Below are 22,366 nucleotides of genomic sequence, written 5' to 3'. Positions count from 1 at the left end.
CGTACTGGAAAGAGTGTGTGCACAATACTGATTCAAGCTGTGTCCACTTTCAGTTTAGAGCTGGAACACAAGTCTCATTTCCCGCAAGATTTTAATACTTTGGTCCCCGTGGAAGTGTGAATAATCGCTGTATATCAATTTAACACGTCACTTTTGATAAAAAATGTAAGAAATATTGACAACTTTTCACTTTTTTCCCAACTTTTTATTATTGTGGAGCAAAGACTATACCTCAGATCATATTCATAAATGTAATTTAGGGCAACTTTAACCATCCTTTTCCTCAGTCTTTCTGAAAAAAATTGAAATAATCAAGCAAATTAGCAGGAAACTCCTCAACTTAAAGAAAAGTTATTATTTAACAAAAGCTCTTTTGGTTCATCCACATTAGGGTGTGTCGCGATATACCGGTATTGACAATAACCATGACATTTAAAAAATGAAATATTGATATCATGTTAATAATACACATAATAATCTGCCTCTTAAAACATTTTATATATACAGTTATGGTTACAGACTCTCTCTCCACCTCCCTACACTCGCATTTTGAGTGTAATTCATTTGCCAAAAAAGAGACAAAACACGCAATAAACAAAGTTAAAGATGAATTTGACAGAAAGCATTATTAGCCTATTATTTGAAATTTTTCGTAGATATCACAATGATATTATTATCGTGAATTATTTTGGCCACGATAATCTGATATCATGACAGCCCTAATCTACACAGTAGGGCTGTGCTACAGGTATGGGCTGGATAAACAAATCTTCGTTGACCTAAGGGCGTTATAAGTGTTGTGTTCAGATTCGGTTTTCATTCATAGTTACCAGCTGCAGTAGCGACGCTGGTATTGTTTTCACCTTGTGAGTCTCTGTGTGTGTGTCGTCATGCCAAAATGTGGTCCTGGAGACAACTACTGTAACAGGAACTACCACAGAAGTAGTTTTGATTACTTTGCCAGGTGTTTAGATTTCCTGTCTGTCTGTGAACAGATATGGTCACCGCCATGGCGTCACAACTGCAAGATGCAGTCACAACACTTTACAGGTTTGTAGTTGAGATCAAAGTGAAGACTGAGTTCGATGATGGACCTGGTCCGAGCAAGGGGGTCAGAAGTAGAGGGGTAGGAAGTGAGGAAGGGGCCATTGGCCTCCCCCACTTTACGCCCCTGGTCCCATTTGGCATCGCAGTGTGGTCCCATCACAAGTTGGTCTCTAGTTAGTCATTTGTTTTTTCTTTGGCTGCATTCAATTTATAAGAAGAATTTAAGGTGACACCTCATTTTACAGGTTCGCAAATTTCACGGTAATTTGGTGATAATTAGTAACCTATTTGAAATTTCTTTGGAATTTACTGCCAAATTACCCCAATATTTACCTCAAAATGTATCAAAAATTACTTTATTATAAACATTATTTAATAATGATATTCCGCTATTTCCCAATAGCTGTTAATTTATTTAACACATTTCCAGGAAAAGAATACAAAGTTAATTTATATGCTTTATTTCCATGTCTACTAGTAAATAGATAATAATTAGCAAATAACTTCTTTGAAATTTCTTTAAAAAAACTCCCTGAATCATTACATTAGCTGCCAGGTTACATTTGTGTTGACAATAAGTCACACAATGGTGAGATTTGTGCCTGATCATAAGTGTCTTCTATTAGTTTTGGTTTTCCACCTCCGATGAAGAGCTGCTCAAGCCTAAGGGCCTTATTCTAACGATTATATGCCATTTTAGCATCTACTTATTAAATAATGTTTAGAATTAAGTAATTTTCGATAAATTTTGAGGTAAACATTGGGGTAATTTGGCAGTAGTCCCAAAGAAATTTCAAATAACATACTTGCTAATTATCACCTAATTACCATGAAATTTGCATACCTGTATAATGAAGTGTTACCGAATTCAACTCTTTTTGAGTTATGTCTTACATAATTTGAGACATAATTGTTATAACTGTGCTGTATTAGCCCATATGATATGATACAGTGGTCCTCCTGTCGTGATGCAAATTTAACATTGTTTGGCATACCTGCCAAACCCCAACCCTGAGCCCTGTTGCTTTGGTGACACCCAGGTAGCTTTAAATAGCACTCTTTTGCTGCCTTGAACCTAATTATTGTATCCACTATAGGCTAACTATTAGCTGAATATGAAGGATATTTTTTTGTTTATTAAGTTACAGCAAATATGTAATAAGAAAAGGACAATGGGAGTTAGATCTCACATAGGCCTTTCATATGAATCGTGAACACAATCGTATGTGTCTTAGTCATCTGAGCCTGTAGGACAGCACATTGGTGCTTATAAAGGTCGTCTGGCATTAACCTACTGTTCTTGTAACCCCAGATGCTCTGTACTATTTTCTTGGCTGTCTTCAAGGTTGAAGGTGCCATTTGACCACAGACAGGCATGCTGTATTCCTAATATTATCTGCCTGCATCTATAGTTTCTCCACAGTTATTGTTATTTCACAGTAACATGTTCCCTTCTATCAAATGACTAAATCAAAGTCCAATGTGTGAAACATCTTTGAGACGGGTGTAAAAACATCAGGAGGAGACAATGCAGCTATGATTCATATCCAGCTTGGTCACGTCAGTCTCCTTTCTTTGTGAGGGTTGAGTAATCATACTGTTTGATGATGAATGATATAACACAGTGAAGGACAAATCTGCATTTGGTTCAAAGAAGACTGATGATTAAATGCATGTGTCATTTGTAGAAAGAATGCTGAGATATGGTTTGATTTTTTTTCCCCACACAATCAACTTTTAAAAGTTACCTTACCATGAAGGCCCGATCCAAAAAACGTTGTGTGACAATAACCTTAATAAACATTAGAAATTAATTGTGATTTAATTGTGACAATTGCACAAATATCAAATTCTTCAGACAATAATCCTAGTTTATTTAATATAAGTGGTGTATTCACAGTCAATTAGTAGACTGTGTGTGTGTGTGTGCGTGTGTTATTTTGGTCCACTGGAGGCAATTCGTCCAATTTATATGAGTTCTGTGGTTTTCATTCATCCCCATGATCCCATTAATGAAAAGAAACTGCTGCGCACGCGGACTATTTTTTGCTCTGTTTAAACAGAAACCATCCTCATTATGGAAAAGGAGTAAAGCAAAATGTTTGCAATGCAGAACAAACCGCTTTCCAAATCATTTTCTTATAAAAACGAATTACTGAAACACATTCATATCCCGACAACCACATGCGACAGTAGTAGTCGACTAGAACAAATGCCCCCTCGCAGAATCAGCGGAAAACACATCCAGAGGGGTGTTTGGAAATCCAACTACATCAAATTAGTTTTGTGATAAAATAGGAACAATTTAAATTATATGTTACATATATATTTCATAATGTATTTTAAATTGACAATATATACGTTTTATGAACCGCATAAACGCTAACACGAACTATTTTTAACATACTAAATGTATCCCCCCTCCCCCCTAAATAGTATGTGAAATGGTTGAGCCCTCGAGGTTACCGGAAGTTGTTTCAGCTGCCATGTTTGGTTGCTTTGTTGTAGGCTTCTACGAGCTTTCCTCCAGAATTAGTAAGTGTGGAAATGGAGCCGAGCTGGAGTACGTTTCTTTTCCAAGTAAGTTGACTCTTTGCGAGGGAAACCGGGATCGCTCGTAAAACAACCTTAAGAAACACAAGCGGCGGGAAATCTTAGCGGTAAAAGCAAGTTTTTAAACGAGTAACGCGTAGATGAAGTAACCAAGCAAAACAATGGTATATGAAAGCAGGCGTCCAGCTGTGAGGCTTTGGGAATGACGCTAGAACAAAAAATCAATGCTCCTCAACGAGCGATTGAAAATCATAGCTTGCTTTTCTATTGTACGAAGACTTGGACTGTTAATGTTGAATAACTCGACAGCGTTTGGGGCTTTTTTTCAAGTTAGTTTGCCAAGTCGAAGCCAGAGAAACATGCGGGATCATTTGAAGTGGAGAGGAGACAACGCTCACTGCACCGTTACAATCCAGACAGAGCCGTTTTTCTCCTGTGATTGAGGGCTGAGGATCGGTCGCCATAGGATCATGATGTTCATTGTAACGCCGTTAAACCCACAGATAATTTTAATTTGAAGTGGTGAACGCTAGTAAACGGCGAATAAGTGTCTACTTCTCGGCTGCTGAGATTTACTAACGACGATGATTCTTGGTGAAGTCCTTGGTGAACTTTCCGCTCCTCGCCTCCAACCGGGTCCGCCAGTAACTAGCCAAGTTAGCTAACGATGTTTAGGCTGCCTTCATCTAACTTGCTAGCTAATTTAGCTTAATTTGGGCGAGGCTGTCGCAATGAGCTTACTAAACTAATGTTACGTGGCTTTGATAAGCAGCACTGGTGCAGCTCTCTTGTTTATTAACTAGCTATTTATTCGGGAAGAAAGGAATTCAAAGTATGCACACAACATCATCAGCTAACACTAGCAACCTTTTCAAATTAGCAACCACATTACGCAATTTATAAATGCTCTTTTTCTTCAGCCAGAAAGTGAGTGGTGCTGTTGAGGCTGATGTCTGGTCCACGGTTAATGGGTTTCACCGTGTCTACTAAAGACGGAAGGCTTTTGTTCAATAAAATGAATGAAATGTTTTCTTCACATGGCCTTACTGAGCCTAAAAGAATTAAGCCTAGTGAAGTAAGAGCCCGAGTGTTTCTGGAGAGGGTCTAATTCAAATGATGAAATGTTTTCCCGCGCTGTGCTGTCATTTTGTCCGTTATTAATCAATATATGGACCCATGTAATAAGTATATAGTTATTGTAATCTATGAAGTTATGCTCCTAGTGTGTTTTAGTGGGTGTGACTAACTCCTCATGGGAGGAAGAACCTCCTCAATGAACTTTATCAGTATCATTCACAAAAATACTCTTTTTCGCTCTATTGTCTTTCTGCAGTTTCATATGAGTGACTGTATGTAATTGAGAGCAGGGTTAGATAGGTCAGTGGTTCCCAAAGTGGGGTCCGGGGACCACCAGGGGTCCTTGAGGGGGTCCCCAGCAAAAAGAGGAATCATTTATTTTCATTATAATATAATGCATAAGTAACACAATGACAGACCGTACGGCTATTTTGGTCATGGGTTTCATACACTTTCGATAATATATAACATCAAAAAGCAAAAATTAGTTGAAATCAGATGGGGGGACCTGGGACAAAATGTTATCAAATGGTGGTCTAATTTGTGTCCATTTAGGGGTCCTTGATGTGAAAAGGTTTGGAAACCACTGATATAGATCACAAGGTCTTGTTGGTAGTACTGTTATGTTTGGAATCCCTTGGCAATAGAGTCCTAAAACCCAGAAATGAGTTGGCATTATAGCACTTACGGTTCCCTCATCTGGAGGTCAATGGGTTTTGGTTAGATGTGGTTTTGGTTATGTTTTATGAGTGGCATAATTGCTTACACAAATAATTTTTAACAAACTGAATTTATCACCCCCCCCCCCCCCTAAATAGTATGTAATATGGTTCAGCTCTCGAGGTTACCGATAGTTGTTTCAGCTGCCATGTTCATTAAGTTAATTCAGCCGCCATGTTTAATTAATAATAATTCCATCCATAAGTAACACAATGACAGACCATATGGCTATTTAGCTCATGGGTTTCATACACTTTCGGTAATATATAACATCAAAAAGCAAAAATCCTATCAGATAGGGGACCCTGGGACAAAATCTTATCAAATGGGGGTCTAATTTGTGTCAGTTTAGGGGTCCTTGACGTGAAAAAGTTTGGGAGCCACTGATATAGATCACATGGTCTTGTTGGCAGTAATTGCAATGTTGGAGTCCCTTGGCAATAGAGTGCTACAGGAATGAGTCCTAAAATCCGGAAATGAGTTAGCATTTTAGCACTTACGGTTCCCTCGTCTAGGAGTCAATGGGTTTTTGTTTAGGTGCCTGAAATAAGGTCTGTGGTTGCACAAGCTGAACAGATTTTAACGTTTTGTTCTCGCAGACTCGTCCTCCTTTACAGCCTCGTTGTGTATACTCATGCGACTGGTGTAGTTCATTTAAAGCCTAACTTTAGTTAGCTTTTTACTTCCGGTGATTGCATTCACACTTCAAAAATCATAAAAGTAGTGTTCATTTGTGAAGATTATCTAGCTGAACAAAACTTATAAGCATCATAAACGTGTGTTCGCCACAGAGTTTATTTTCTGCAATAATCCAAAACCCAAAGGAAAAATCCCATTGGCTTTTTGTCGAGGAAACCCAGGGCGATGCTAACTTCCTGGTTGGCCCACAGAAGTACGTAATCCCTGCAGCACTCTATGCCAGCCAATACTATTTATTTGATATATTTTGTGACGAAAGTGTTCAAACTTCAGAGAAACGTTTTTACTTTTCATAAAAAAATGTGTAAAACTGGTGCTGAGAGGGAGCACTGATGGAATACGACAGATGAAAGTCAAACTTGGAAGAGCTTGTGTGTGCCATCATTACCAGACTACTGGAGTCACGGGAGAAGTGGTCAAGAGGAGGTAGAGTTGGTAGAAGTATCACAGGGAAGCTTGAACTATCTATCGATATGTTCGAGGACTTTTAAGTGTAAGGGTCTTGCTACACAAGCCAAAGTTCACATTACTTATCTAGTTGCTATCTTAAAGCCTAATATTAATATTAGGCGAAGAAAGAGCATGAATAGTGCCCTATATCATTTTTGTGGTATTAGTAGTAGTAACGTTCTGCTCTGGCTGTCGGAGACTGATCACTTACTTCTTCCCGATGAAAAGGGCAGATGGACGGTGTGGCTTGTTGTGGAGTATCTGGCGTCCAGCCAGAAGCCCTGCATGTATTATGTACCGCTCACTGTTACTCTGTCAATCTCATGTAAATCTGTGTGCAGTTATCATTGACGTATGGAGGGAAATATTTCATTCAGCCACCGTCAGTTGACACATGCTTTTGCAGTATTTTTAAAATATACCACCGTGTTGCCTATTTATAGAAAGATATTTTATTAAGATGCAGAAATTAAAGCGATGATGATTAGCATATTCTTGTTCAAATACTTTGTCAGGTGTTTTAAATAATCCATATTGTTGTGTAAATGAGCTTGAATAATACCATAAGTACAGCTGCCCTCTCCCTCTTTTTTTTTTGATTAATGTGCAGTGCAATATATTGAAAATCCAGTATTTGTCAGGCTACAGTTAGGTGAATCATTTTTTTCAGACCAGTTTGGCGCTAGATGCGCAATGGCAAGAAAAATGGTAAAGAATGCCCCATAGTGATAAAAGTCCTACTGCAAATGCTTCTAGGCCAGAAACTGAATTCTGGCTTCCTCTGGAGACTGTGATAGCCACTAAGAACCACAACAAAAACACAGTATAAACTGTGTTATAATATCAGAAAGAAACTTATTTTTTTTAAAAAGTGCTACACATCCATTCCTTCTGCCTGACAAGTTCCAAAAATGTCTAAAAAGAAAATGACTTTCAACAGGTGGGACACAAACTATTAGTCTTAAACTAATAATATTTCCCTTAAAGGACACTGCAAGACATGTGAACATAGTTTAAAAAAAATAGCTGTTGGTGATCATGCGCCTTGCATTTGGAAGCTATTTTGTTGATTTGTTGGCGGCCAATGTATTTGTATGTAAAATTATATTTTAGATATTCACATTCCATGCAGTGACCGTTTTAATTTGATATGAGAAAAGGGTTCAAATTACATTTAAAATAATTTTTCCATTAGGGCCAGAAACACATTAAGTCATTAAGTTGCTACGGCTAACATGATGGCAGACCATTGCCTATACTCAAAAATCCAGTGGACATGAAGCATGAACAGTATCATTCATTTGTGGTAATGTCTGTGGCCACCTGATGTATGCAAGTCCAATATTTTAGCTCTGGTTTGTTCTCCACTAACCCCTGAAAAAATATCTGTATCTTTATCTGGGCTTGCTAGATATTCACCAGTCAGTAACTTTCTGTTTGCCATTTGGTGCTACGTAGGTGTTGTGAATTATTATTCATTGTTTTATTTTGAAGCCAAGTTAAACGTAGGTAGCTCACAGTGGGTTTTTTATCAGAGCTTGTTTGCTTGAAACGGGTCCATTATGACAAACAGCCCCTTTTGAAGTTACACAAAGTACTTTTATTACTCACCGTTTCTAAAATATAGTAATGAATGAAAGTTGAAAACTAATCGATTAATTGTTGCAGCTCTAGCTACATCAAAGATGTACTAAATAGTGAGTTACTATTTTTTTTACTATCAGTTACCCTCCACCTGAGTCTTGTCAGATACAGTAGAATACCTCTTTATAAAATCCCACTTGTGGCCACATTTAAGAACTGTTTTGACTTTTCTTGAATCACAAGAGGTCTTTGTGCTCCCTTCTGGGTAAAATGTATTTAATTTAAGCCACGTTACATGTTCCAGCTGTTTTTTTTGTCCTCGACAGGACTATTTGCTATCTGATGTTGTTTTAAATGCCACCACTTTTTTGGAGGTTTTGGCTCATTGATTTCAGTGTTTTTTTGGGAGAGGGATGACATGGTGAGTTGCTTAGAACTGGCCCATATCATCCTCTTACATTTCCCAGCTGAAAAAATGAATATATCAAAACCTCCTCTAAATCTCGCAACCTCAACAACAACAACAGTAAAGTAAGGCACTGAATCCCTGAAGTATTCGTATGTAAAGCTTTACGGGCTATGAGAAAAAATCCAGGAGGATTACAAACATTACAAAAGTGATGTTTTGTAAGAACTTGTGTCAACTCGGCAAACTGGGCAGCAGCCAAAGATTTCAGAACTTGTAAACAAGTGAAGAACAACCTAGAACAAACTCATAAACTCGAAGAGAAGGCTCTACATTGTACCATAAAGCAAAACAAATATTTTGTTTCCTGCACTCCTCTCCTTCCTTCCATTTTTTTTTATCAATTATAGTTTTTGTTTGTTTTGTAAAAGAAAAAAAATTGGGTTTTTTCGGCAAGCAGCTGTAGAGTGCGACACAAAAGATTGAAGAAAGACAAGTGCATAATCTGACTCAGACCGTGAGCTCAATTCAAGTCTACAGTGGCCCGTGGAGCCATCAGGACACTCCCTCCATTTTGATGTTATTTATGAGGGAGCAGCCCCAGTTGTCAGAGCGCATTTGTGTCAAAATGGTCAGAGCTGCATGAAGGCACAGCAGCTTACAGCGCCCTGCACCTCTGTATAGAGGCGGGCTGTCTGCAGCGGCTACGTCTGCTGTTCACAAGCTTCACAAAGAGGGTTCCCGGCTGGTATCCCCCACCACCCCCCACCCAAACATAAAGCTCCCCCCCCCCCCAGGCACACCCCTGGTGTGCCAGCGGACGGGTTAGCATTGGCATGATGATGACTAATCCTGGAAGGTGGCAAGTGTGAGCAGGTGCTTAGACAAACGGATGGGTGGGCTTGGTGGCATTCTCCACCAGTTCCCAGGTTCCCATTGCATATGAGGGGGAATGACGGCCACTAGTTCAGCTGAGTAGTGTGCTGTGGATAAACAATGTCCCCTGTCTCATGAATAGATGAGCCAAATCAATGAAGATGAGCATACAAAGATCCCCCGCTGAGGCATCACTGCTCAGATTTGTGTCTCTCACAATAGGCTGGATGACATAAGGAGGACACTGTGCGGTTCATTTTTCTTCTCTGTCCCCCTTCCTCCTCTTTTTTGCGTCTCCTGTCTCGGCTGGCCTTCTGCGATGGATGATTGAACCTCAAAAGGGAAAGGTCAAGCATTTCACCTTGCCCTTTTCTGGCTGGTGTTTCACAACACGGTTGTCTTGACTGTGTCCATTTACCAAAAAAACACATATTTATGATTGATATGGAAAAAAAAAAATACTGTCTTAACAAGTTTAGCAAGAACCACGAAGGGATATGAATTACCATAAACATCTGTCCCGGCTGAGCTGATGGTGTATTTGCAACTCTGTGCCTGCTTCTCTATTAATTATGATGGATGTTGGTGGGGCAGTCCCTATAGGTCAACCGAAATCTAAGGCATTTCTCAAAAGGGGTAACTAACGCGATAAAAAACTAATCTGAGCTGTGCATATGACCCTCCGAAGTCCCGCCCCCCTTAGTTACTGTTGCTAAGTCGGACAAAAGGTCTTGACAAAAAGAAACATGGCGAATTAGCAAGCGTTTTGCTAACATTAGCCAACTTAAGATGTGACTATAATTAATGTAATCTGTTTTTGGAATGGAATAAACACGTCCACATGGTCAAGTGTTGCCTTTACATGTCCCCTGGCCCTTTTCACATCTTTTAACCATTTTAAGATTTGGTTTTCTCCTCAACATGGACGAGGCTAGCACATAGCATTAAGTATACATAGGGGAAACACAGGAAAGTTGACCGAGGTTCTGCTGGGTCCCAAGGTTGCTCAACTGTTATTGGAGCACATAGGAACTTAGGAAGGCTCAATTGTCAAAATGTAAATTTAGACTTCACCTTGGTTAGAGCATAACTAACTTAAGTAAAGCAGTGGTGCCTCTGTGATCCATGTTGTTTTGTCCACTTTAGTGACCTTTGGTTTTCAGTAGTGTGTGTGTGTGCTCTTTTCACTCCTTTACCTCACCATGCCCTGCTCTAACTGAGCTCCTTAGCTAAGCTAAAAGGCCTGCTCTACAGAGCACTGGACTCTGCTTTGCCTCTAATTTGGTATGCCTGCTTTGCAGTCACATGGTGAATCAGCAGCGTCATGACGGGATCATTTTTCATCCAGTATATTTGGATTCTTTCGCACTAGAGGCATGCTGCACCGTCAACCTCATAAATGACAGATCCAGTGCCCATTTTGTGTTCTGTAACATCTTACTAGCCCTTGTTGTTTTCATGGACTTGTCAAAGCTGACTCTTGGCAGAACTCCAGTGGTGGTGCAGCTGTCAGTAACACTTTTGTTTTGTTATGGTCATTCTTGTGCAGACTTTGGAAAGTAATGATACAGTGGGGTATTTCAACTGTTTTGAAACCACAATCGCCAATATTGATGTATTTTATATATAATATCAGTTTTGTGTTGCAATAAATGTTCACCCTTCAGTATCATTAGCCTTAAACTGTGCCAACAACTATCTGGATTGAATTTAGGTGCAGCCATATATTTATTTCTGTATGTGTGTGTTTGTTTCCTCAGCAGGCCAATGAAGCCCTCCACCACCAGCACCATGTGGCCCAGAACAGCCTGCTGCCACTCCTTAATGCAGGAGCTGATCAAATTGACCAGAAGCCCATCTTGCCCATCCACCTAGACCAGAAGCCCATCACCAGTGCCGCCGAACTCCTCAAAGACAATGTGGCCAGCGGAGGAGGCGTGCGGCAACCAGTGCCTGTGATAAAGAAGGAGCACAAAGGCAAAACGCCGTTCGTCTGCGGCTACTGCAACAAGGCCTTCCGCGACAGCTACCACCTGCGGCGTCACGAGTCCAGCCACACCGGTATCAAGATGGTGTCACGGCCAAAGAAGACCGCCCAGACGGCCCCCACCATGGTGCCCATGATCTGCACCATGCCGCGGGAGAACAACGGCAACCCTTCCTACATCTCCACGGTGGCGGGCATCCTCTCCACGGCGACCACCTCGGTTTCCTCGGGCGCAAGCATCATGACGTCACACGCGATGGGCAACGTGCAGCAGCAGCACAACGTCCCCAAGAAACCCGCCAAACCTGTCAAGAAAAACCACGGGTGCGAGATGTGCGGCAAGGCCTTTCGCGACGTCTACCACCTGAATCGCCACAAGCTGTCCCATTCAGACGAGAAGCCTTTCGAGTGCCCCATCTGCCAGCAACGCTTTAAAAGGAAGGACCGGATGACCTACCACGTTCGCTCTCATGACGGGGGAGTCCACAAGCCCTACGTATGTTCTGTGTGTGGGAAAGGCTTTTCCAGGTAAGGACTAAATTTTTGGCCTTTTGATAGGATGTTCACAATGTTGCCTTTATTGAGTGAGACATCCTATAATATTGTTACTGATACAGTGATCTGTGCAGTAGTGATCGGGCGGTGGAGCCGCGGTATCGAGGTCACCCACCCGAACCAATCGCGAGCTGAGTGCGGCCGCAGCTTGTCGGCAAGAAAGAGTTGTCAATCATAACGTCTCACCCTCTTTTATAGCATCAAATAACTAATTAAAACCAAATTTATCAGAAAAATTAACACTTGAACACACATCAGCGTGGTAAGAACTACCTAAAATGACAGAAACCATCTTTGGGAAACATTTATTTGACTTGTACTTTTTAGTTTGGTCCGTGTCCCATCCGCTAACATGGAGGAGGCGGGCTTTATGACCTATACTGCAGCCAGCCACCAGGGGGCGATGGAGATGGAGATGTTTTGGCTTCACTTTTGGAGAGCTATCATGTCGTCCGTCTTTATATACAGTCTATGTCAATGACAAGCACACGCTTGATTTGGAATTAGCCTGTTCACCTTTTTTCTTTACATTTTTGTTCAAAATGTTTTATAATAATGATAGAAAAAGTATTTTCCCACCATAATGTATTAATATCTTTCCACAATTTAGTTATTCAACAGTTCTCTAATGCTATTCCTTCCAAAAAGGTTCAAGTTTCAAGGTTCAGGCTTCAACAATATTTGAACTAACGGTACAAAATGTGGAGAAAAAGGGTGAAATGAATGTCTAATGAGAAGACATTTCTTTTTCTTCATGCTGCCAGACAGACTTGTCATAGGGAGTCAGGCTGGCAAAACCCTGAGCAATGGATGGCCGTTAAGTGCTGGCAATAGATTTCATGGGGAGATAACATTACCCGTTTCAAATGTCTTTGTACATTCCTCATATAGCTCTGGAGGTGGCGGAATAGCTTGTTGTGTTCCCTCTTAGACCAGAGGCATAATGGTAAATATAACAATGACAGCTCATAAACAGGCATTTGAAGTGAACTTAACTTCTACTAATATGTCAGTAAATAGCTATGAACATATTTTTGGTTTTATTTGCTCTTTTATTTGTCTTGCAAAGCAGGATTACTCACTTAATAAACAACTTTACTCAGTAAAATGCATTAAATAGGGGTGCAAGAAAATATCTAAAATATTGAATATTGCAATATTATGTAAATGAAATAAAGTCAATACTTTATTTAATTTGCAAAGAGATGCACCCTCTCAGTGTATGTGCCCTCTCAAAGTAGTGCTATGATTTTGGATATTACAGCGACTGTCATAAATGCAAATGAAATGCAAAATTTACTCAGATTTTATGCATATGGTTGCATGTTCTTTATAATAAGAGTTTTCCGAAAAGTCAGTTTAAAAAATTGCAATATATCGCCTTGCTTACTATATCGCAATATATTGAAACGTTACCTCTGTATCGTATTGCCAGATTCTTGCCAATACACAACCCTACCCTCAAAGGTGGAGCATGAACTGAAGCATTCACTTCAGTTATTTAACTAACTCAGTAAACCTGTTTCTTGAGATAGGCCCAGTGCAGCCTGGGACTCCCAGAAACATAACTGGAAGTGGTCTCCAGTGGGAGCCCAGCTGGGTACCATGGTTCTTGACTCTGCATTATTCACCAGTTTGTTTGGGATGTGTCTAAAGTGCGAGTGTCTATGCCTGTGAAACTCTTCTCTTATGTATATCTGAGGAGGTGTTTGGGGATCAGCAGCATCAGGAACAATGCACAGTATGAATAGCATGTTCTAAATTGGTGAGAAAATGAGGCCAAATGCAAAAAAAAATAAAAAAGATTGTTTTTACAACTGCTCCAGTTTATTCATATGCTTTCAATCAACAAGTAACAAGGCTATTGTAAACAGGAAGCGTGCTTCTGAGATGTAATTTATTCTTATGTTAGTGGAGACGGGGAGTAATTTCACCCTCTGATGGTTGCATTCCGGGGTCAAAGAGGAAAAGTCTTGACTTGTCTGTTTTTTTATATTCCAAGCAAACACATCTTTTTTGACTATTTTAATTGTCAGTCAAAAAAAAAAAAGCTTTTGCTGTGTTTTCAAGTGAGAGAAACTTGCTAGACTTAAGTGTAACCTTATATACTCTATAATTACAGTCTTTCATGTTAGAAGTTGTTCATTAGAATGCTTTTTGGCAGTGAATACAAAGAGGATGTATTTTAAGCAAGAATGCAATTGCCAGGTGCTACTTTTTTTTTTTTTGTTGCATCGTCAAAAGTTCACTGAACAGCAACCCTTTTGCTTGTAGCAACCCATGACTTGTTTGTGAGTGATTCATCCAGTTTCTGTTTGGATTATTCAGTCGCACCATGATTTCTTATTGAAGCATGATTGTATGGCAATGTACTATCCATGTTTCCCAGTAACTTGTGTTTTCATATTTATAAAATGCGTTAAGCAGTTTAGATTTGCGCTCGTAACGACCCCCAACACGCCATTTCAACCACATGTTTAAACAGTCGCACATGGGAGAGCACCAGTGGCAGATTATCAGGGGAGAGGAGAGGGGGGGGGTTGGAGGCGTCACTTGTCACTTTGCGGTTCCCGCCAGCATGTCACAGACTCTCTTTCCCCTGGGAATTCAGTGAACCATGCGGTGATGTTCAGGTCAACACATTTACTATGTAGTGGATAAATATTTAGTATAAGAAGGTCTCACGGTGGCCTCGTATTTAGATTTATCAACACAAAAACACCAGAAGAGTTCTGGTGCCGCAACACAACTTCAACAAAAAAAACATCAGCAAGTGCGGCCCTAGCCAAGCTGTAACATTAGCGCTGTGCTGTGTAGGGCAGTTTCAGGCATGCCTCCAACACGGTGACGTGGGGCTAGGGATTCATCAGCATACTGGAAAGTGAGAATGGGGACTGAATAACAGGCCACTGAGTCACTGCCACTCAGCCAGATATGTAGGCAGGCACTGTCTGTCTGGAGTCTGCTTTACTTGTCAGTGGGACAAAAAAAATAAAGAAAAAGGGAAAAAGAAAAAACCTGATTCCGGTTCACGGCACCACTGAGAAGATTCCTCTTGACTCGTCTCATTTGTATTTAAAAAAAAAAAAAATCCAGCAGCACGAACCTTTCCGGTTTTGGGAGCAGCTGCCAATGCTGTGGCCCTTACTCACTCCACATTATGGCACTGCTAACATGATTCAGCTTCACTAGAACTAACAAGCTGACAGAGGAGGATCAGTGCCAAGGAGAATTTGTGAATGCCGGAGTTTCACCGTAAAGGTCAAGAGGCAAAGAACTGTTCTGTTGCAACTGCTGATACGCAGTGAACAGTAAACAATACTGTAGAACACTGAGTTTTGTTGTGTTTTTGTTTGTTACTTTTAACCTTCAGCATTTTTTGTATAAAGCTTTATTTTAGGATACCGCAAGTATTTTTTTATAGATATAAATCTAAAAATTAGGGCTGTCAAAGTTATCGTGATAACGCGTTAACGCAAATTTGTTTTAACACTTATTTCTTTAACGCAACTTGCGATATTGAGAGTGAAGATACTGGCACCATATGAAACTAGAATTAAGGAATCCATTGGTACCAACCATGTCATATTAGCTTGTGAAGGAGGCTAAATAACGCTCCAAACTTGTGCTAAATGTTGGTGTGGAAAAACTGACGTGGCCATTTTCAAAGGGGTCCCTTGACCTCTGATGATGATCACATACAGTTTTGGGGCGGCAAGTCATAGTCAAGTCAGCACACTGACACACTGACAGCTGTTGTTGCCTGTTGGGCTTGAGTTTGTCATGTTAGGATTTGAGCATATTTTTATGCTAAATGCAGTACCTGTGAGGGTTTCTGGACAATATTTGTCATTGTTTTGTGTTGTTAATTGATTTCCAATGATAAATATATACATACATTTGTATAAAGCAAGCATATTTGCCCACTCCCATGTTGATAAGAGTATTAAATACTTGACAAATCTCCCTTTAAGGTACATTTTGATCAGATAAAAAATGTGATTAATTTGTAATTTATTGCGAATACCTATGGGCAATCATGCGATTAATTGCGATTACATTTTTTAATCGATCAACAGCCCTAATAGAGATATATCTCAATTAATGTCTTGCCTTAGGCAAACATCACCTGTTATTTTCAGGGTTCTTTTCTGCCAATTTTCATGTTAATGTGCATAAGGTACATGTTATATGTTGATGACATATGGTGAAAGAAGTAAACAACTGTTAGAGTTATCAAACTTGTTTGATAATGCAAATTTCAGTATAAAAGTAAATAAAATGCAAAATAGTATATATATCTATAGATATCTATATAGATATATATAGATATCTATAGATATATATAGACAGACAGACAGACAGACAGACAGACAGACAGACAATCTAAAAGTTTGTTCATGCTGATTCCTCTATTTTTTTCCATAACTGTGAACATGCATTTAATACTTTCTCACAGTTGACACTTGTTAGAAATGCAATTATTCAATCTTCCCAATTGCATTTATTAAGTTGAAGTTATTTTTGTGGCCTACATAGTCTCTTCCGAGTCATCAGAGAGAGATATTTTGCAATTCTAGGAAAAACTAAGGAACTACCAACCAAATTCCTGGAAATTCTCATTAATATTCTCTTCATATTTTTGTAAGTAATGCCAAGACTGCAAGAAAACAAACAGAAGTAGAGCCGTGTAATGATACTGTCAACTGTCAATTTATTCCGAAAACAAGTGGAAAGTTTACAAATTTACCCTCTCCGTGTGGTGTCGTTTTTGAAACTAGGTCAAACTAATTCACGCACGATTGATCATGGAGAATTAACCGCCGTTGACTGAAGTTTTAGGGATTTTTCTTGTGCCCATCCCCTCATTATCAAAGCAAACAGAGCACATCCATATGCTTCTGCACTTGCAATGTATAGAACAAGTTGTACTTTAGGCTTTGTCACTTTGTGCTTGTCCACTTAAAGTTACCGTAATTACCCCTAAAATATGCATATACAATGTAATATATATATATATATATCCAACCAATTATGCATCTGTAGCAGACATCATAATATTTTCTTAAAATTGAGAGTTGCTCTCTGTGTTTAAGAAAAAACAAAACAATGTAGTGGTTTATAGTTCAAGGAAATCACTATTAAAATTCAGATTTCCACAATCCTCAATTATTCTAAGAATCTGATTTAGCAAAAAGGCTCTTGCTCTTTAGGAAGTTCTTCTAGAAGCGCCATCACTGTCAACTAGATAAGTGATTCTCAAAGTGGGGTGCGGGGCACTCTGTCAGGGGGGCCTGCGAAATAATTTGCTATAAATCATAAAATTGTGATGTATCATTAAAAAGTGCATATCTACAGATATGGACCGTTTGCAGCAATAAAAAAAAGCATATTGTGTCCATTACTCCCACCCATGTTAGCTTTGGGCCAATAGAAAATTCTGATATGATTGTGACACACAGCAATAAGTTCATTATTAGCAAGTTGAAGCACTAGATAAATAAGTTTAAATATCTGGATTTATCAGGACTATGCTAGTGTTGCTACTGTTCATTTTCTGAAAGTTTTTAAGATCAATTACTTGAAATGTTGGCTATAAATGCTGTCCAGTTGAGTCCAAATGCAATTTAAATAAATGAATGAATAAAATGGTCCTCTGTTTAAAAGTATATAAGTGGTATTAACATACAATAGCATTGCAAATTTCCCCGCTGTGGGACTAATAAAGGATTATCTCATCTTATCTTAACACGATTCAAGGTCTGAAGTATTTAGGTTGAAAAGTTTTACAATACAAATAGTTCCAATGGCATCTAAGAGTGGGGATGGCTGTAAGTATAGCATATGCTTGATCGGTGTTACAATTAAGAGGGGGTCCTTGGAAATTTTTCTCCCCTGTAAGGGGTCCCTGGGCCCAAAAAGTTCAAGAAGCCCTGAACTAGACGTTCTGTGCTTCAAAGAGAGTATGGAATCAAAACAACATGCTGTGTTCTGAACTCACTGCATCACTGTCCAAAGATGAAAATGTGTTGTTTGTGTGTTTTTTAATCCAGGCCAGACCACTTGAGCTGCCATGTGAAGCATGTGCATTCCTCAGAAAGACCGTTTAAATGTCAAGTAACGGTAAGAGTCATTACACTCCGCTTCCAGAGTATTATTATTATTATACAGAATGTTGCTGTTTCTGTAACCCACTGACCTTTGACCCCCATCTGCTTCGCGGCTGCAGGCCTGTACCTCTGCTTTCGCCACCAAAGACCGACTCCGTTCCCACATGATCAGGCATGAAGGCAAGGTCACCTGTAGCATCTGTGGGAAGATGCTCAGCGCAGCGTACATCACCAGCCATTTGAAGACTCACGGGCAGACCAACTTCAACTCCTGTAACAAAGGTACGTCACACTTGTCAGAAACACATACCCCCCCTAACATCACAACAGTGAGGTGTTCAGCAGTTAAGAGAGAATTCCTGAACCATCTGCGATCTGTTCCATTTTTTTCCCCCCCTGCTCTAATCCTGGTTGTTACATTACAACGTATAATGTTTTGGTAGTGTTAAAATCTTCTGCTACACTACATTGCAGAACGAGAAATGAGGGTGTTGCAAATTTAGCTAAGCTTTTATTTCCTACCGGTGAACCACTATTTTGAGTAAGGATGCACCAATCCAACAAGTCCCAATACCGTTAGCGATACCTGGGCTTTGGGTATCGGCCGATACTGAGAACCGATCCGATACCAGTTTTTAATTAATAAGATGTATGCCTCACTGTGTGGAAGTGACTGGGATCATTCTTTTATGTGTAAGGAAACACCAGGCTTGACTTAAACATTGCTTTCCTAACTTTGTAAGACAAAATGTAACACTGAAATACAATTTATTTGATTTTACTTTATTTATACAAATTGAATTTTTAATTTATTATTAAAGTGATAAAGCGTACACCAGCAACTTGGTAAATTTTTTTCAAAATTAACAGAATTTTTATTTATTATTAAAATAATAAATCCTACACCAGAAACTTTGTAGAAAGTCTTCAAATTAACAGAATTTTTATTTATCATTAAAATAATAAATTCTTCAAAATTAACAGATGTTTTTTTTTAATTATTAAGATAATAAATCGTACACCAGCAACTTAGTGAAAAATCTTCAAAATTAACAGAATTTTTATTTATACTTAAAATTTTAAATCGTACACATAGTGTATAAACATAGAATAGATTTGAATAGATCGGATCCATCGTCACCAATACCTCATCCAGCTATTTGAGTCAGTATCGGCCCGATATCCGATCCGGTATCGGCGCATCCCTAATTTTGAGTAGCAGCAGAATAGAAGTTGAATACTGTGTCTTGTGTTTTTCCCAGATGGTAACGGAGTCTGCAATTCTTCCTCAGCTACACCTGTGACCATTTCCGCCCCCATCACCTCAGCGATGAACCGGGGCCACTCCAACCACCCCATCACCATCGCCGCTCAAATGAACATTAGCACCAACACGGTCAACATCACGTCCCCGATCAGCCTCCAGCACCCGGTCACCATCACCGGGCCCGTCAACATCAGCTCCGTCAACATCCCCACCACGGCGCACATGAATCTCGCCCACCCGGTCGCCATAACGACCACCATGCCAATGAACATGGCCGGTCCGCTCAACATCGCCATGCGGTCAATGGATAGCATGCCTTTTCTGTCCCAAGTCTTGCCTTCTTCCCCACCCTGGTAAAGGAGCGGAGGAGAGAGAGAGAGCGCTGAACTGGCCAGAAAGAAAGGGAAAATGAAGTGAAACAAGAGACTCCTGTTCTCATTATTTGCACCTCAAGCCCAGCTCTTTCTCCCCCCACCGAACCATGTTTACTTACCCCCGAAGTGAATATTTACACGAGCCTCGCGGCCGGTAGGAGCTCCCCAAGTCACAGCTGCGTCCCGACTCATGTTAAGCAACATGACAGGAGACGCAGGACACTTGAGTAGAAATCGAGTAGGGTTTATCTTGAAATCAGGACGACCGTAAAGACTTAGCGTAGTCAGTTAGAATGATGAAACTGTGATTTGTATAACGACAAAACGAGAGGAGAGGATTCCTCGAGCACCCCTCGAGGACTCCGTAGGAAAAACACACCTGTGCTTTTTTGTAAAAGGGAGATGAGAAACGGACTGAAGCAATAACAATAAATTGCTGTTTTTGATGTTTTTACAAGTTCTCTCCCAAAGCCTCTGGGTGTTACTTTGTATGTTGTATTTTTTTTTTTTTTTTTTTTTTAATTATAGCCTGCTAATCACTATTTAATGTTATAGGAAATGAGTCTAGTAAAAGGGACAGCCGCTTCCATTTGCATGGAAGAATATTTTTTCACAGTGCTATTAGCTTTTCTTTTTCCTTCTCAGATAGTAGGTATGCTCTTGAGGTACAGTGACTAACTTGTACAGTTGACATAGTAATGTATTTTCATGTCAGCATTTTAATTTTTTTGTCATTCAAGTGGATATCGCGACGCTTGTCCTCTTGATAATGAAATACTTTGTTTTCTATCAGTATGGAAACACAAAGGTTTTGTTTTTATTTGCCTTTTTGTAGTGTTGTTGTTTTTTTTCCATGAAGTCAGAGTGGAATGAGTCTTGCACTGAAAGCATATCCTACATTACAGGTGAACAGCAGTATTATCAAAGATCAAATTGGAGTCTTAAGTGTTTGTGGTTAGCCAGCCTGCACTTGAGGGCCATCTAGTGGCTGAACACGGAAAATGGCCTGGCCTTGTAGTGGAGCTTTTTCAGGCTGTTACTGTCACCATAATGGTGACTCATTAGTTTTGTCTGACTCTTCTGTACACTGTTTTTTATTTTTATCATTTATTTGTGATCGCCCCCAAGATGATACGAAGGACCCTTCACTCAGGAAACACACATAAAAGCCCATCTCACATGAACTTTTTAAATTGATCGACCATGTATCTTGATCTCTCCATGTTCCTTTTTCGATTTCCTATATAATTTGGCATTGTTAAAAGACTTCCATAAGGGGCAAGAAGTCCAACAGTTATTGGTTTTAAACATAGCCGTCCATTTAAATAATCATTTACTGTGCAACAATGGTATACATGCTGTACCCTTTTTACCTTAATTTCAGTCTCAGTTATGTGGCTGATATCTGAACGAGTTTGATAAAAATGCAAGTTTGTGTCCATAAGAATAATGGGACAAGATTGATGTTGCATGACCCCACCCCCCAACACTGTAGCTGTTGATAATGAATGCCATGTTATCTCAACAGTGTCGCAGCTCCGAGTTAATTCAGTTTTATACTGAAAAAAATGCAATATGCATGTTTGTCATTTTCCCGAAGTTTTGTTTTTTAAACAAAACACTAGCGTAGCTTTTTTTTCTTTATTCTTATGCATTTTACGTAGATACACTATGATAGCCTGTTTGCCAAATTTGATACAACAATAATAATAATGTGATAAACTGGTGGAATTGAACATCTCTTTATTTTTTAGGGGAGAAAAAAAAGAAATAATTGGAAATTCCAGGACCCTTGTGAAAGCAGTTGAATGTATATCTTTGTACAAAACTATTTTAGTTCCAAGGATATGGTAGTTACGATAGATGTGAAAGATAAGATAACCTTTTTTTTTTATATAAATCTTTTGTATTAGAACATTAACAATGGTAATTTTGTATATATGAGAGGCTAGGCTTTCTGATTAGCAGAAAGGTCAAACATTCCTACATTTTTTTAAATGTATGTTTGTCAAATTATTACATAAAACATGCGCAATGTTATGTGCCTTTTATTTGGGTTGTCTAAATAAAAGAAAACCATCAAATGTGTTTATATGTATTAATAATGTTGGGTATTAAGAAAGAACAACAAATATGTAAGAGTTTATTACTATTTATCTCTTTGGCAGAGAATTTCCAGTGTTTTTAACTCGGAACTTTTTTTCATGTTTATGAGGTTTACCATTGAACACAACCCTTGGCAGGCAGATGTGCACACTTACCATATGATTGATTCTGGCTGCATATTGGTATCCATCAAAAGGTGGTTTTGCCTGTTATTTGCTCATTTTTCTAACTTAACATATTGCTAAACATTATCCAAAACACATTGCTAGTTTTAGTTTGAGTTACTCCGTGCAGGGTGGGGATCGTCACCTAGCTTGAGGTGGTTCTAGGATGCCTAAGGTTTCACGCAGCATCTGGTTTCTATTTATTTCACTGCAATATGAAAATCCAAGCTTAGTGAACCTGTTTTAAATAACATGGTGCATTCAGGACACTGACAACTTGAGAATTTATTGTTGGGTTAATTTTGGCATGTCCAAAATGCTGCTTGCAGCGTTCTCGAGAACCGCTCATCGCTCGTTGACTCCAGGGAAGGGAAGTGAAGTGAAGAAGTGT

General features: G+C 39.3%; 1 protein-coding gene across 3 annotated transcripts in view; it reads left to right on the top strand.

The window, feature by feature from the left end:
• Positions 1 to 21,790, top strand: part of vezf1a (vascular endothelial zinc finger 1a) — a 38,477-nt gene extending 16,687 nt beyond the window's left edge. The window contains exons 1-5 of one of the 3 annotated variants that reach the window (XM_037749627.1): positions 3,498 to 3,627; positions 11,173 to 11,927; positions 18,008 to 18,077; positions 18,184 to 18,346; positions 19,357 to 21,790. In XM_037749627.1, the coding sequence (XP_037605555.1) occupies positions 3,595 to 3,627; positions 11,173 to 11,927; positions 18,008 to 18,077; positions 18,184 to 18,346; positions 19,357 to 19,688 (1,353 nt within the window). In that variant the 5' untranslated portion in view covers positions 3,498 to 3,594 and the 3' untranslated portion in view covers positions 19,689 to 21,790. Of the gene's footprint in view, positions 1 to 3,497; positions 3,628 to 11,172; positions 11,928 to 18,007; positions 18,078 to 18,183; positions 18,347 to 19,326 lie in introns of those variants that run through there. The other 2 variants (XM_037749624.1, XM_037749625.1) reach the window with 2 other exon arrangements.
• The last annotated feature ends 576 nt before the right edge of the window (positions 21,791 to 22,366 follow it).

Source organism: Sebastes umbrosus, chromosome 17 (assembly GCF_015220745.1).
Source record: "Sebastes umbrosus isolate fSebUmb1 chromosome 17, fSebUmb1.pri, whole genome shotgun sequence".
Lineage (NCBI taxonomy): Eukaryota > Metazoa > Chordata > Actinopteri > Perciformes > Sebastidae > Sebastes > Sebastes umbrosus.
The sequence above is the reverse complement of the archived record's forward strand: the minus strand, read 5'-3'. Positions and strand labels throughout refer to the sequence as shown.